The sequence below is a fragment of the Lytechinus pictus genome, chromosome 15 (genome assembly GCF_037042905.1).
Source record: "Lytechinus pictus isolate F3 Inbred chromosome 15, Lp3.0, whole genome shotgun sequence".
In the NCBI taxonomy this organism is placed as follows: domain Eukaryota; kingdom Metazoa; phylum Echinodermata; class Echinoidea; order Temnopleuroida; family Toxopneustidae; genus Lytechinus; species Lytechinus pictus.
Genome location: NC_087259.1, coordinates 11280663 through 11295190, shown reverse-complemented (window position 1 = coordinate 11295190; position 14528 = coordinate 11280663). Strand labels below are relative to the sequence as shown.

Here is a 14528-nt window from a genome sequence, read left to right as displayed (position 1 = left end):
TAGCCCCTCAACAATATTTTTGGCTCATTACGCCACTGTAATTTGTTCGGCATATATATATATATACAAACAAACGTAAAGTAGAATTTACATAAAACGGTTTCTAATTTCCATTAGTGCAAAAGTTTGATAAATACGTGTAGAACTAACAATTTTTTCTTAACATCAAAAAGAGTAAAAACAATGATGAATTATATATTCAAAAGATTTTAATCAACATGCACATACCAAATGCCAATACATGTATGTATATATGTATATATGTATGTATAGAGAGAGAGAGAAATAAGGTTGAAACTTTCATGCTTTAATCCAACAACTTGAAAAATAAATTTTGTTGGATTAAAGCATGAAAGTTTCAACCTTGTTTTTCTTAATATTACTCCAACACGTGGAATATCTACCGAATATATATATATATATATACTTATAAGCATTTTCTGCAAAAGCTTTACAGACTGAGAAAAAAAACATATGAAAAGAGTTATCAGTTCATTAAGCGATATGTAGAGAAACAATAATTAAATAAATCTACAAGATAGCGTTTTCTACCTTATCATGATGACTTTATTAGCATTGTTTTTATATTAAGTCAAGTCCACCCCTGGCATTATGATCAAACAAGGATAACACTGAACACTTTATTAAAATTTGATGTAACTGAATAGAATTATGACATTTTAAGGTTTCGCTTAATTTCACAACTAAACATGCACATCCTAGTCAGTATACAAATGTGAACCGATGCCATCACCCATTCACGATTTCTTTTCTTGCAATTCGAAACTGATTGCTCGCTCAATGTGGGACTGCTTTATTGTAACATTTTGTCATTGAGGAGTTCCCTGAATGTTAAATCTGCAAAAATGAAATATTAAATAAATAATGATCGAGTAGTGAGTACTTTAAATTACACATGCAATCGATTATTTCATTACATAACATTGTGTTGTCACAAAATAACTGTTTTGTGATAATAATCAACCGTTACTTTTCAAAATGTCATATAACCTTCTTTTCTCATCTGTTTTTTATTTTAAAAAAAATAGCATTTTTTTACTTGTTGGATTCTTCTCTTTTCATTCTCATCACCCCCCCCCCCCCCGGAGGGTCAATATATGCGTGAACATGGGGTTTCGAAAAGCACAATAAGTTTTTTCCATGTTCTGAAAATGCACCCCTTAACAAGTACTGGCATGTGAAACCCTACCCTTAAAATTATTGGAAACATAATTCGGTACCCTCGACTTACTTTGACCCCCTAACAAGAACAGCGATAGCCCCAGCATTAGCAGCAATCCTTTTTCCAATGTGTGTATACACGTTTGAGTTACAATTACATCAGAGAAGCAAACAACAAACAACTTATATGAGTAAGTTTCCTGGGACCGCCCCATCTCCTTCAGGACCCTAAACACGTATAGTGTTGGTGCAAAAAGTACATCCTTTATAAAGTATTTTAGTATTTGTATACCCTCGCAAATTGGACCATAAACTCTCAACAACTACGACCAATGCAACTTTAAAGACTGCTATTTTGACAGCGTTTTTATATCCAGTGCCCCCCCCCCCCAAAAAAAAAAAAAAAAAAAAAAAACACTGGGAAAAACGGTCTATAATACATCTTTTGATTTAACTATTCAAACGTAAATAAAAGATCAGTGTCAGCCATTTCATGTTGATACCATTTATCGAAAGCTTCGTTCTGTGCAACAGTAAAGTGTTCCTTCCAACGGCCGGCTATTCCTGTATTTGAAAGAAATGAATAAGAAAACGATTTTTAAAAATCGTCACCACTGATCACGTATCTCACTCAAAATCAAGAAGGCTAAACGAAACTAAAAGAAACACCATAGCTACAAGTATTCCTTCCATTTAGAGAGAAAATGTCGTCGTACCCCACCCCCCATCAAAATAACCTGGCGCCACCCCTTGGTAACTCCCCCCCTTCTTTCTTACCATGAAAAGGGAAATATTCTGCATACAAAGATATGAATGAAATGAATATGATTTAATGAAGTTTACTTAGAAAAGACAAATTAGAGGGGCGACATCAATTTCATCATTGCATACTCATGATGAGGACATGCATTTTCTGTTTCACTGAAATGCAAATGTACTGTAAAACTCTTGAGTTCGATATTCTTCATTGATATATATGATCATTATGATCGCCTGTAAATCAATATAGCAATAAGAATAAATACATAGTAAGTTCTCCACAGGTGGAAAGAATTACAAAGGTAAACTATAATTCTAGTATATGTTGGTCACATTTGGTGCTTTGACAAAGTCATAATTTATTGATGAACATCTTTTTTAATTAATCAAAGTCTTTATTGCCCATGTTGCAAGAAATTGAAAAATAAATAAGCGACTTTTGATTTCACATTTGGGGAAAAGGATGTTGAAATAAGCCTGATATAGGCCAGGGGCGAAATTTAATGCATGAGCTCGTTATAGGTTAATTGAGGAGTGTCAAAGTCTAGATAACTATCAGAAAATGGTGGATCTTAATTTGAAAAAAGGGAGGATGTGGCACCGATCAGACATCCCTGGTGGCTGGATCTAAGGAGTATTAGATATAGGTTTATGGTAAAATATTAACCTTTGTTAAGGAATGTATACTGGCCGGCATTTCCCACAAGATTCTCTTGCCCACTCTCGGCCATCTCTTGAAATCGTTGTCTCTGTGAATCTATATGACTGAGCTTGACAACTCGTTGTAGGATCTCTTCTGAGAGAGGATGACCTATACCGGAAGCAATCTTCCGGATGTTCTTAGCAGGGTCCTGTTGAAAAAAAAAGAGAGATCGCGGAGGGAGGGGTGAGTGGAAGAGAGGTGGAGAGGGGGGAGAGGGAGAGAGACGGTCGAGAGTATAGGGACCAGGGAGAGGGGAGTAGGAGGAAGACAGAGAGAGAGAGAGGGGGGGCAGGGGGTGGTCGTCGGTTGGATTATTTAATTAGAAGGGTATTTGAATACATTATGCAGTGGCGGTGTCACTGGGGACAGGAAGTGAATACCCATATGATTTTCAAGTAGCCCCCCCCCTAATTTTAAAAAGGGGAGGGGTGTATTAAAGGCGAATATGAAAAGAAGAGGATAAAAAGGTCTAAACCTTGTAACATCCCAATCAAAATATCAAAATTTAACTTTTGTATAAATATTATGAATTATCATTGATTTGTTTATGTAACCTTTATAGTAAACTTAGATGTAAAGGAGTTGTATGTTGATAATTTATTAATAAAAACATAAATAAAACAGTAATTGAGAGAAAAATTGCCTCATATTTAGGTCGAAAGTCGTCTTGCTCCTTCCAAAAATATCCCGACATGACCGCCCTGGGTTTACCTGAATTTAACAAGCAAAAGTTATGCCATGATTCCTGGCATATGAGTCATACATTTGGATACTATATTTCGAAACATATACTTGTGATTTTAATGATATCTAAAAAAATGTAATTGTTCTCAAAATATTCATACCCTTATGAGATCTTCATAGAAGATGAATGTCACATTTTCGTGGTCTCGTCGCTGCCAGAACTGACGAACGTGGTTCGGCCAACAACCCCAGTTCATTGCTGATCAAAGTTGAAAAAGAAAGAAAAATGAAGAAAAAAATTGATGTCATCGGTATGTCTATACCGATAACCGATTAGATGTCATCCATTTTTCAGTTTTCTATCTTTGTAGAGAATCGGAAATAATACATTTGTTTATAATCGTTATTTGTATTTTTTCTATTTTTTACAGAGATTTTTCAATCAGCGGAATCAAACTCCTGCCAGTAAAACAGAGACCGCGGAACCGGGGGGGGGGGGGGGGGACTGGGGGGCTTCAGCCCCCCTCCCATCTTTTTGAAAAACCGTGTGCAAAAACGTAAAAATTACCATCTGATTGTGATTTTTTGCATGGTCAGCCCCCACACATTTGGCTCAGCCCACCCCCCCCCCCCCCACTTTCAAAACCGTTCCACGCCCCCTGAGATAAGCACATTATATTCTCAAGTAATTCAATTTTTATATCAGATAAACATGACATTTTCATACATCCCACCCAGGGTGCATTTTTTTTTAAAATATGCAATTGCTTATTAGAGAGGCATGTGCCCCCCCCCCCCGGTCCCACTGCCGCGGAAAGGCTTTCAAATTGAGGGGGTGCTGATCATGCAAAAATCAAAATCAGATGGTCATTTTTACAGATTTTTGTACACAGTGGTTTTGGGGAAAAAAGTGGGGGAGGGGGCCGGGCTGAAGCTCACCCAGCCCCCCCCCCCCCCTTTCCGCGGCCCCGGCCTGCACTGGTATTGAAAACTGTATCAAAATTATTCTATACTTCACTGTAATTCATAAATTCCTCTATGGCTTTATCCATGGTGAGTGAATATACTGGGTCGTCTTTGACAAACTCATACCAAGATAAAATGGAATCCTTTGGATTGCGTGCGGTATAGACGATCTGGATTTAGACAGAGGAAAAAAGAACAGAGAAATAAGAAAGTCCTATATACTTAATGTTTATATGCTTCAGTCACATTTCCCCTATGCGGCGGCCATACGGCGAGTCGAAAACAGCCGTTTTATTCATTTTTCTTCAAACCACCTGCTAAGCTGTTACACAAAATGTTAAAACGGCTGTTTTCGACTTGCCATACGGCCGTAGGGGAAATGTGACTACGTCATTCCATACTTACAAACAGTAGCGCAATAAGTAAAACATTATGAGAGGGTTAAACATGGCGTATATGGTGCAAAATTTCAAAAAAGCTGCGAGAGAGTGATGAAAGCGAGCAAAAATTTTGACTTTTCAATACAAAAATATAATTATGTATGTTATAATATTCCAAATGGGGCCGCAGAACGGTTTTGAAAGGAGGGGGGGGGGGGGGCCTTGCCATGGAAAAAAATCACAATCACAATCGCTGCCCATGTATACCCTTTTCTCGTTCCTTTGTTCTTTGTTTTTATCTTCTGCAGGTTCGAAGCATCCTACCCTGTAGTCACACCAAGTCACAGCACAACCATGTCGACACTCGAAAATATCGATATCACATCTATTGGTGTAACTAAGGAGCTTCGGTGTGACGGGACCCTATATAGGTCCAGTTATATATAGTGGCGATGCAGAGCTTTTTAAGTGGGAACGGGAAATGGAGGGCAACCAAGACAATTTTGAGTGTGGGTCTGCCGTAAATAAGGCCTACTTCATGATCATATACGCATGGCAACCAAACGAACCTTTGACTTGAGGATATCCTCTGGAAGAAGGTCCAGGGTCAGATGATCTATCATCACCCGAGGTGAGGGCGCTTCCTCGACAACGTCCAGGAATGGACTCATGTCCACCGGATGTGCGATCTCCGCTTCTCTTGTGGCAGGAAAAGGTTGATCCATGTTGATCATCTCCACTGTGGATGAGTAAAGCGATCTGTCGATGCGGCCTGGGTCACCGTCGCTAAGAATCAGACCAACAATCTCCATCATCCAGTGTGTCCCTGAACGGATAAAAAGAGTATAATCTTCAGTCTATCAAAATTTTGGGTGAACATTGCATCACTTGCATGTGAGCATTAAAAATTAGATCGAAATTGTTTACTTATACGCCTCGACAAAGATACAATTTAATATTAAACACGAATAATTTCAAACATTTATTTCAGAGTATGATCCCTGTCTTTAATTGAAACATCATTCCTATGCTCTGTCAAGGTAACTCCCATAATGAGCAATAATCTCTTAAAGGGACATGTATTTTGTTTTCATTATTATCAATTTAGCTTATATCCTAAATTCAACAAGACGAAGAAGCGGTCACACAACTAATTCTAACCTGCTTTGGGAAAGGATAAGAGCCAAACATCATCTGGTCGAACTTGGAAGGTCCTTAGGCGTTCGATGCTAGAATCGAGGACAAAGTTCGGATACATAACTCCTTTGTATTCATGCCTTGACCGAATGAAAGGAAGATTCTGGTTCTCAGTCATCTACATGGGCGGAAATGTGGAAATCGAGCTTAGGATAGATTGGTCACTGAGACCAGGGCCCTGTTTTACAAAGAGCTACGATTAATCTGGTCAACCTCAACTTTTCTATGGAAATCCAGCTATGTCATATTTTTGTCTACATGAAATTTGCAATATTTTGTAAACAAAGAGAAGCACAATTATTTTTTTTTCAAGAAAACGATTTTTTCATGTAAACGATATAATATATTTTGAATTAACATGCATTTTATATATTGACGTTGTTGGCTTTCCATAGATGATCGGATCAATCGCAACTCTTTGTCAGACAGGGCCCCGATGTTAATGTTTGACAACTGTCTTGGATTTTTATTGATTGGCTAAGAAGCACTATTACAATGGTACTGTCTGATAAAACAGACTGTATGTCTATGTCCTATGAAAAACGTGCCCCTTTTTTCCTTGTGCCCCCCTCCCCCCCACTTTCGACTTCCGCCGCCCCTGGGGCATAGGTTAAAACGTCTGAAACCCCTCCATTATGTGATTTTCTTTGATTTTCTTCATCTTTTCTCCCTTTTCTTCTTTAATTTATTAATGATATAAATGAAGCACGAGGTCGCTGCCGCGCCCCTACCCTGTATGACACTGGTACTCCATTGTCGTACAGTGGGTCAAGGCATGGGGGGGTGCACCAGCAAAATTTTTGAGTCACTTAGTGGAAGCGAGATGCGCTCTCAATTGCCAGGTATACTGATCTAATAGAGACATTTTAAGGATTGTGCCATTAAATTTATTTGTAGTCTATCTCACTGATCGAGTAATGCTTTAGGCCGAACAACGAAACCCAAAATACTAACAACAATTCTTCTTTTGAAAATCTCGTATCAATGGAGATGAATTTAGCTGCAGATTTAAATGAAAATAACGACAATAATTATCCAAGTTCGAATTACTTTACAATAAATCAATTTAATTCTCTTGATAAATCTACAAATACACTTTCAATAATGCACATGAATATAAGGAGCTTGAGCTCTAATTTCGACAATTTACGCCTTTTATCCGATTCACCTTCACAAACCAAAATGTCCATAATCGCGCTAACTGAGACATGGTTATCACAGGAATCTGATGGTTTATACTCACTTCCTGGTTACACATTTGTAGAAAACCATAGGGGTAATAGACGGGGAGGAGGGGTAGGTATCTATATCAATGAACAACTAGAATATTTTACTCACAATGATCTTAATTGTATGAATGAAATTGCTGAATCTCTTATCATTGAACTTCGGGTACCAAACTCTAAAAACATAATGATCGCAGTATTTTATAGACCTCCTAACTCCAACACAAATAATTTTTTGAATACTTGCAAGACTTTCTACAAAATCCGGTTTTTTGTAATAAAGATTGTTATGTGGTAGGTGACTTTAATATAGACATATCTAAATCTAATCACAATAGGTCACATTAATTTTTGGATATCATGCTTTCATCATCCTTTTTACCATTGATAACAAAACCCACTATAGGGTTACTAACCAATCTGCAACCCTTATTGATAATATTTTTTGTAATGTTTCTCCTTTACCCGAGTCTGAAATAATTTTATCTGATATTACTGACCATTTCCCGATATTTTCAAGAACTCCGTTTAGGTTAGCAAAAAAAGATACCCCGCAACATAAATTCCGACGACTAACACCAAATAATTTACAGAGCTTAAAAGATGGTCTTGAAGACGCGGATTGGTCTGAGGCATTCAATTCTCAAGATACAAATACAGCATATAATATATTTATGAAAATTTTTACTTCAAATTTAGATAGACATGTACCATTGGTCAGTAAATGTAATAATTATAAAAAGAGTCCAAGACTTCCTTGGATATCGAAATCAATATTACGATCAATAAATCGCAAAAATAACTTATACTATGCCGATAAAATTCATCGCTCAGAAAAGTCACATCGTAAATATACTACATATAAAAATACCCTCACTAAATTATTGCGGAGTGAAAAACGAAAATATTACACAAATCAATTAATTCGTTTCAAACACGACATCAATAAAACATGGAAAACAATCAACACTGCCATTAATAAACAAAGCACAAAAGCACGCATAAAAACAATAAAGCACAATAATGTTGAAATTCATGATTCCTTTTGTATAGCTGATATATTTAATCAATACTTTACACAAATTGGAAAAAGTCTTGCAGACAATATACCATTAACACAAACAAAATTTACGGATTTCATTCACCAACCAAACCCTAATTCTTTATTTTTAGTACCAGAACATAGAAATGAAATAATAGATATAGTGAACAACTTAAAAAACAAAAAAAGCTGTGGTCACGATGGTATTGACAATATTTTATTAAAGAATGTTATAGAATATATTGTTGATCCATTAGTATACATATTCAACCTTTCTTTAAGTAATGGCGTCGTGCCTGACAATATGAAAATATCAAAGATAATACCAGTGCACAAAAAAGGAGAAAAGATTAATGTATGTAACTATAGACCGATAGCTTTATTACCTACTTTGTCTAAAGTTATGGAAAGGGTGATCTACACAAGATTATTAAATTTTTTGAATAAATATAATATAATCTCTGATTTTCAATTTGGATTTCGCCAAAAACATAGTACATCTCATGCCACTCTCTCATTTATTGACAAAATCACAAAAGCTATTGACAACTTTGAACATACAATAGGTGTTTTTCTGGACCTCTCCAAGGCCTTTGACACTATAAATCATGAAATACTGCTCTACAAACTTGAAAATTACGGAGTTCGTGGGAAGGCCTTGGAGTGGTTCAGAAACTACCTCGTAAATCGTAAACAATTCGTAAGCATAAATGAACAAAATTCTTCTCTACAAAATATTAACTGGGGTGTTCCCCAAGGCAGCCTTCTGGGCCCTCTTTTATTTATAATCTATATAAATGACATCCAGAACTCCTCTGAAATATTATCTTATGTTCTTTTTGCAGATGATTCAAATGTACTATACTCTCATCCTAACCCCGATATTTTAATAAATGCACTGAACACTGAACTGGATAAATTGGTACAATGGATTAGGGCTAACAAATTGTCAATTAATGTACAAAAAACGAAATGCATGCTTTTTAGCAATTCTTTAGAACAATTGCCATTTAATATCAAATTGGACAATAAAGACATTGAAGTTGTTACTACAACAAAATTTTTAGGTCTCATAATAGACAACAAATTATCTTGGAAAACACACATTGACTTTATATGTCGTACAATTTCACGCAATATTGGTGTTATTAACAAAGTTAAGTTTTTTCTTCCAACTTCCTCCCTAAAAATGCTTTATTCAACATTAATTTTACCATATTTAAATTATGGAGCAATTGTTTGGGGAAATAAGCACTCAACCTACCTTGATAGAATATTACTTTTACAAAAGAAGGCATTGCGTGTTATTTTCAACTTGTCCTGGAGATCTCACACAGATGAGTTGTTTTTTAACAATAACATTCTAAAAATAAAAACACTGTACCAATATAACTTAGGTCAATTCATGTATCAGTTAAACAATAATACGTTACCATTCATATTTAATTCTTCATTTAACAAAAACAAAACTCTTCACAAATATCCCACACGTCAATCAGATGAATTCCATTTACCACTACCCCGGACCATCCTTGCAAAATCTATTTTTACTTTTGAAGGCCCTAGACGCTGGGGAACTATTAATAAAAACATCAAAGAATCACCAAGCCTTAATTCTTTCAAATATAAGTTCAAAAAATTTCTCCAAGATAACCATTGAATTTAACTCTTCATCACTCAAACTCTTGTATTCATTTTTAAAATCAAACATGATTATCATGTCACGTACGCTTTTCCATCTCTTTCGTTTTCCTGTTGACCAACGAGGTCCGTCTGTGAGTGCTGGGGCTGGATTCTGGAGACCTTTAATCTCTCTTTTTTCTTATTTCCTTTTCTATTTTAATTTCCCCTATTTCCTTTTAATTTAACTGGTTCATGCTCTAGTTGTTATTTTGATTTTTATATGTTATGCAACTACAAGTATATTTATTAGGAGGCTGCACTCTACAAGCTCCGCTTTTTAGCAGCCTCCTCCATTTCCAACCTGATATGTAATAATCTTGAATATAATTTTTGTACAGGAATACTTGATATATGTTTTGTTATTTATATGTTAAAATGTACAAAATAAACTGAAACTGTAATTGTTGAAAATGGAAATAAACAAAATGAAATGAAATGAAATAATGCGAGCGCGAAGCGCGAGCTGAAAATTTTTGATATTCGGACCTAAAAAAAAGGACATTATAAGCAATTTTTTTAATGATACGTACCTGTCTCACTAAACAATCAATGCGAGCGCGAAGGGCGAGCTGAAATTTGTGTATATTGACCCCAACTAAGGAAATTTTAAGGATTATTTTTTTAGGAAATCATGAAGAGCATACATATCTCACCATGGTCATCTAATGCGAGCGCCAAGCGCTTGCTGATTTTGTTAGGATTACACCTAAACACATGAAGCATTTTTTGTAGTCATTGTAATCATGAACATGATACGTATCTCACTAATCAAATATTGCGAGCGCGAAGCGCGAGCTTAATTTTTGAATTTCACAACTGATAAGAGGGGCATTCTAAGGCTTGTTTGTATGAATTTACTAAGACCATACGTATTTCACTAACCAAATGAGGCGAGCGCGAAGGGCGAGCTGAAAACTTTTGATATTCAGACCAAAAAAGGGACATTTTAAGGACAATTAGCAAATATTTCGTTTGTCCAGATTCTAGGACGAATGTGCTGTTTGATTCACCAATTTTTTACAAAGACTTCTCAGTTGTTCATTGTCATGAAGCGCATGACAATACATTTTTTGATCTTGAATACGTCATGTAATCGGCCAAAAAGAAAGAGAGCTAGGGGGGGGGGCGGGTCATTAACATTTTTGGATGTCTTTATATGGGCAATGTGCACACATTGTGTGAGGGAATGACTGATTGAATCCGATGATCGGGGTAATAATATATCTGTAAAGTGCTTATATAGACACGTTGTTCCGATGTAGCGCTTTATAAAAGCGGATTATTATTATTATTATGGGAGGACCACAATATCAATATAAAGATGAAGGGCGGTGGAGAAAAAGTTAAAAAAGCGAATGCGAAAATTTGAACTAGGACCATTTATGAGAATGCGTTTGAAATTGAGCTGGATGAAAAACAAATGCAATTCTTAAAATCGAGTATTCAAGCTTATTGTGGCCTACCTTATTTCTTTTGAGTTTGTGCTATTGAAATTCTGCCGTATAATATAGAATTGTGCACATTTCGACAAGTCCAAAGACAAAAAATGTAGATCGCGGACCTTTATGGGCTTTCCGATCCTGCTTATACAAACAGACTTTGAACTATCAAAGTTCAAAGACCTTGATTTGTTTGCATCATTGTAGACAAAAATTACCGAAGAAGAGTACATAAGAAAATATGATCATCGATCTAGGCCTGCGCTGATTTATGAAACACTATTACGCCATACCGAATTTCTTGGCACACCCAATCCAAATTCAATATTTTTTACCCCGACATCCCCTTATGAAATTATGGATATTGTCTCTAATCTTGATAATAAAAGAAGCTCTGGTTATGATGATATCAATAACGTTATACTTAAAACTATAATTCCATATATTGTTGATCCTCTTGCTTACATTTTCAATTTGTCTTTACTTCATGGACAAATTCCTGACTCCATGAAAATTGCAAAAGTCATTCCCATTTATAAGAAAGGAGATAGACTGAATATTAACAATTATCGACCTATCTCCCTACTACCATGTCTTTCTAAAACTCTAGAGAAACTCATATATACCCGAACGATTAAATTTTTGAATGATAATAACATTTTTTCAAATTTCCAGTTTGGATTTAGAGAAAAGCACAGTACAATTCACGCCTTATTATCCTTTGTTGAAAAAGTTGCTCATGCTGTCGATAAATCTTCACACATGGTCGGTATTTTCCTGGACTTCTCCAAGGCCTTCGACACTATTAATCATGACATCCTACTTCATAAATTATCGCACTATGGCATGCGTGGGAAGGCCTTGGAGTGGTTCAGGAATTACCTCTCTAACAGAAAACAATTTGTTTTTCTTAATGACCATTCCTCCAATTTGTGTAATATTAGTTGTGGTGTGCCACAAGGAAGTATTCTGGGACCCCTCTTGTTTATTTTATATATAAATGATTTTTGCAAAGCATCTGACATTTTATCTTTCATCATTTTTGCTGATGACACGAATCTATTCTTCTCTCACAATGATCCGCTTACACTTGTTAACATAATAAACTCTGAATTAACTAATATTTTGAATTGGATCAGAGCTAACAAATTATCAATTATCAAAAAACTAAATACATTTTATTCAGTAATACCATAGATTCCTTACCTTTTGACATTTTTATTGAAGATTTTCAACTGGAAAGTGTCTCCTCAATTAAATTTTTGGGAGTTCATGTAGATAACAAACTCTCCTGGAAATGCCATATTGATAATATTTGTAAAACAATATCCCGAAATATAGGCATCATAAATAGGTTGAAAACGTTTATTCCTGTAACTTCTCTACTTACATTATATTCTTCTCTTATATTACCATATATCAACTATGGGATCCTTGTTTGGGGCAATACCCACCAAAACTTACTTAACAAAATATTATTATTACAAAAAAAAAGCCCTTCGTATTATTTCATTCTCACACCCCCGTTCTCACACTGATCCGCTTTTCCTTGATTACAAAATTTTAAAGGTTCAAGACTTATACCAATTTCAGCTTGGGCAGTTTATGTTCATGTATAAAAACAGTATGGTTCCTTTGGCATTTAATCATTTTTTTTCTCAAAATAACAATTTTCATAGGTATCCTACCAGACAAGCCGATAACTTTCATCTGCCTATCTTAAGAACTCGTTTTGCGCAAAATACTTTTATTTTCACCGCCCCCAAATTTTGGAATTCACTCCATACAGATGTTCAACAGGCCCCCTCTATCCACTCCTTTAAGAGAAAACTAAAAAAAATTATGTTACTGTCTTACCAAAGTAATTAATTAGTTTGTATATTTTTTAGTATTGTCTAAGCACGCTATTAAGTCACACTCTCTTTGATCCACGTTTGCACTCTCGTTCTTGCCCCCCCCCCTTATCTCTCTCTTTCCGACCCTTTCTCTCCACATAATCTGTGTCTGTGTGTGTTTGTGTACCTCCCTCTCTCCCCCTCTCTCTCTCTCTCCCCACTTATATTTGCCCTCTCTCTCTCTCGCTCCCCTTTCAGTACTTTATTCCTTTTCTCTGCCCTCTATTCTTCATCATGTCTTCGTTTTCTTTTTAGTTTTTAGTATCGTCCCATATCTCTGTAATCTTTTTATCATTTCTCGCTATTACTCACCATCTTTTTATTATTTCCAATATTCTATTTCAACCTATTGTATTTACACCTGCAAATGAGTCCGATTTCTCAAATGTTTAATATACTTTCTTAGGGGATCCACGCTCTACAAGCAATGCTTTTTAGTGGATCCCCTCATTTCCATATCAGATTGTGTTAAAACTATTTTACAAATATTTTGAAACTTGCAATTGATTTGTAATCATTGATATCATATTTTTTTTTTGTATTTGTTTATATTTATAATGTATGTTTGATTTGTATTTGCTTATGCTGATAATGGAAATGGAAAATAAACTTGAACTTGAACTTGAACTTGAACATGCAGTATTGCATATGGAACCGTGTGTATTGACATAATTATGTTAATGTGCCATAGGCGAACTATTGGTCATCACCTGGACAGGGTCGATCGACGTTGCCTTCTTGATACTTTTGGCCATCATTGTATTTTTTTTTTCAACACGGAATGATTTCGGACAATGAATGTTCATAGAACGATATGTTTTTTTGTTGTTGAAAATTTCATGTATTTTGTCCTGGAAATTGAACATTCTGAGCAATGTTTATGATCCTGAACAAGATGCGTATGTAACAAATATTGGGAGCGCGAAGGGCGAGCAGAAATTTCTGATATAGGCCTACGTTCTGGCTTTATCGAAAAGGGACCTGTTAAGGACTGTTTGCAGTTACCCATTTAGACGATACAAATTTCAACAAGCAATAATGCGTGCGCGAAGCGCGAGCTGAAAACTTTTTAATTCCGATCTAAAAACCAGACATTCTAAGTACTTTCTGTATAGGCCTAATCATGAACAGGATCATAACTACAATAATTGATGCGAGCGCGAAGCGCGAACAGAAACAAAACTGAGATTTAGATCTAAAAACGGGACACTCTATTCATGTTTTGTAAATCAGGAAAATGATAAGTAATTGGGAATCTTTCTACTTTAATAATGCAAGCGCGAAGCGCGAGCTGGAAATAATTAATATTCCGATCTGAAAAAGGGTGAATTAAGCACATTAAAATAATAAAGAACAAGCTGCTATCTCAATA

General features: G+C 35.6%; 1 protein-coding gene across 1 annotated transcript; it reads right to left on the bottom strand.

Moving 5' to 3' along the window:
• Positions 1 to 193: 193 nt before the first annotated feature.
• On the bottom strand, positions 194 to 11555 carry LOC129278337 (sulfotransferase 1B1-like). The gene is made up of 7 exons (XM_064110353.1): positions 11286 to 11555; positions 5836 to 5989; positions 5244 to 5500; positions 4347 to 4464; positions 3490 to 3587; positions 2609 to 2792; positions 194 to 1746 (listed from the first exon to the last, which is right to left on the bottom strand). Exons 2-7 carry the CDS (start codon positions 5987 to 5989, stop codon positions 1637 to 1639), a joined length of 921 nt encoding a protein of 306 aa, XP_063966423.1. The 5' UTR covers positions 11286 to 11555; the 3' UTR covers positions 194 to 1636.
• Between the last annotated feature and the right edge of the window lie 2973 nt (positions 11556 to 14528).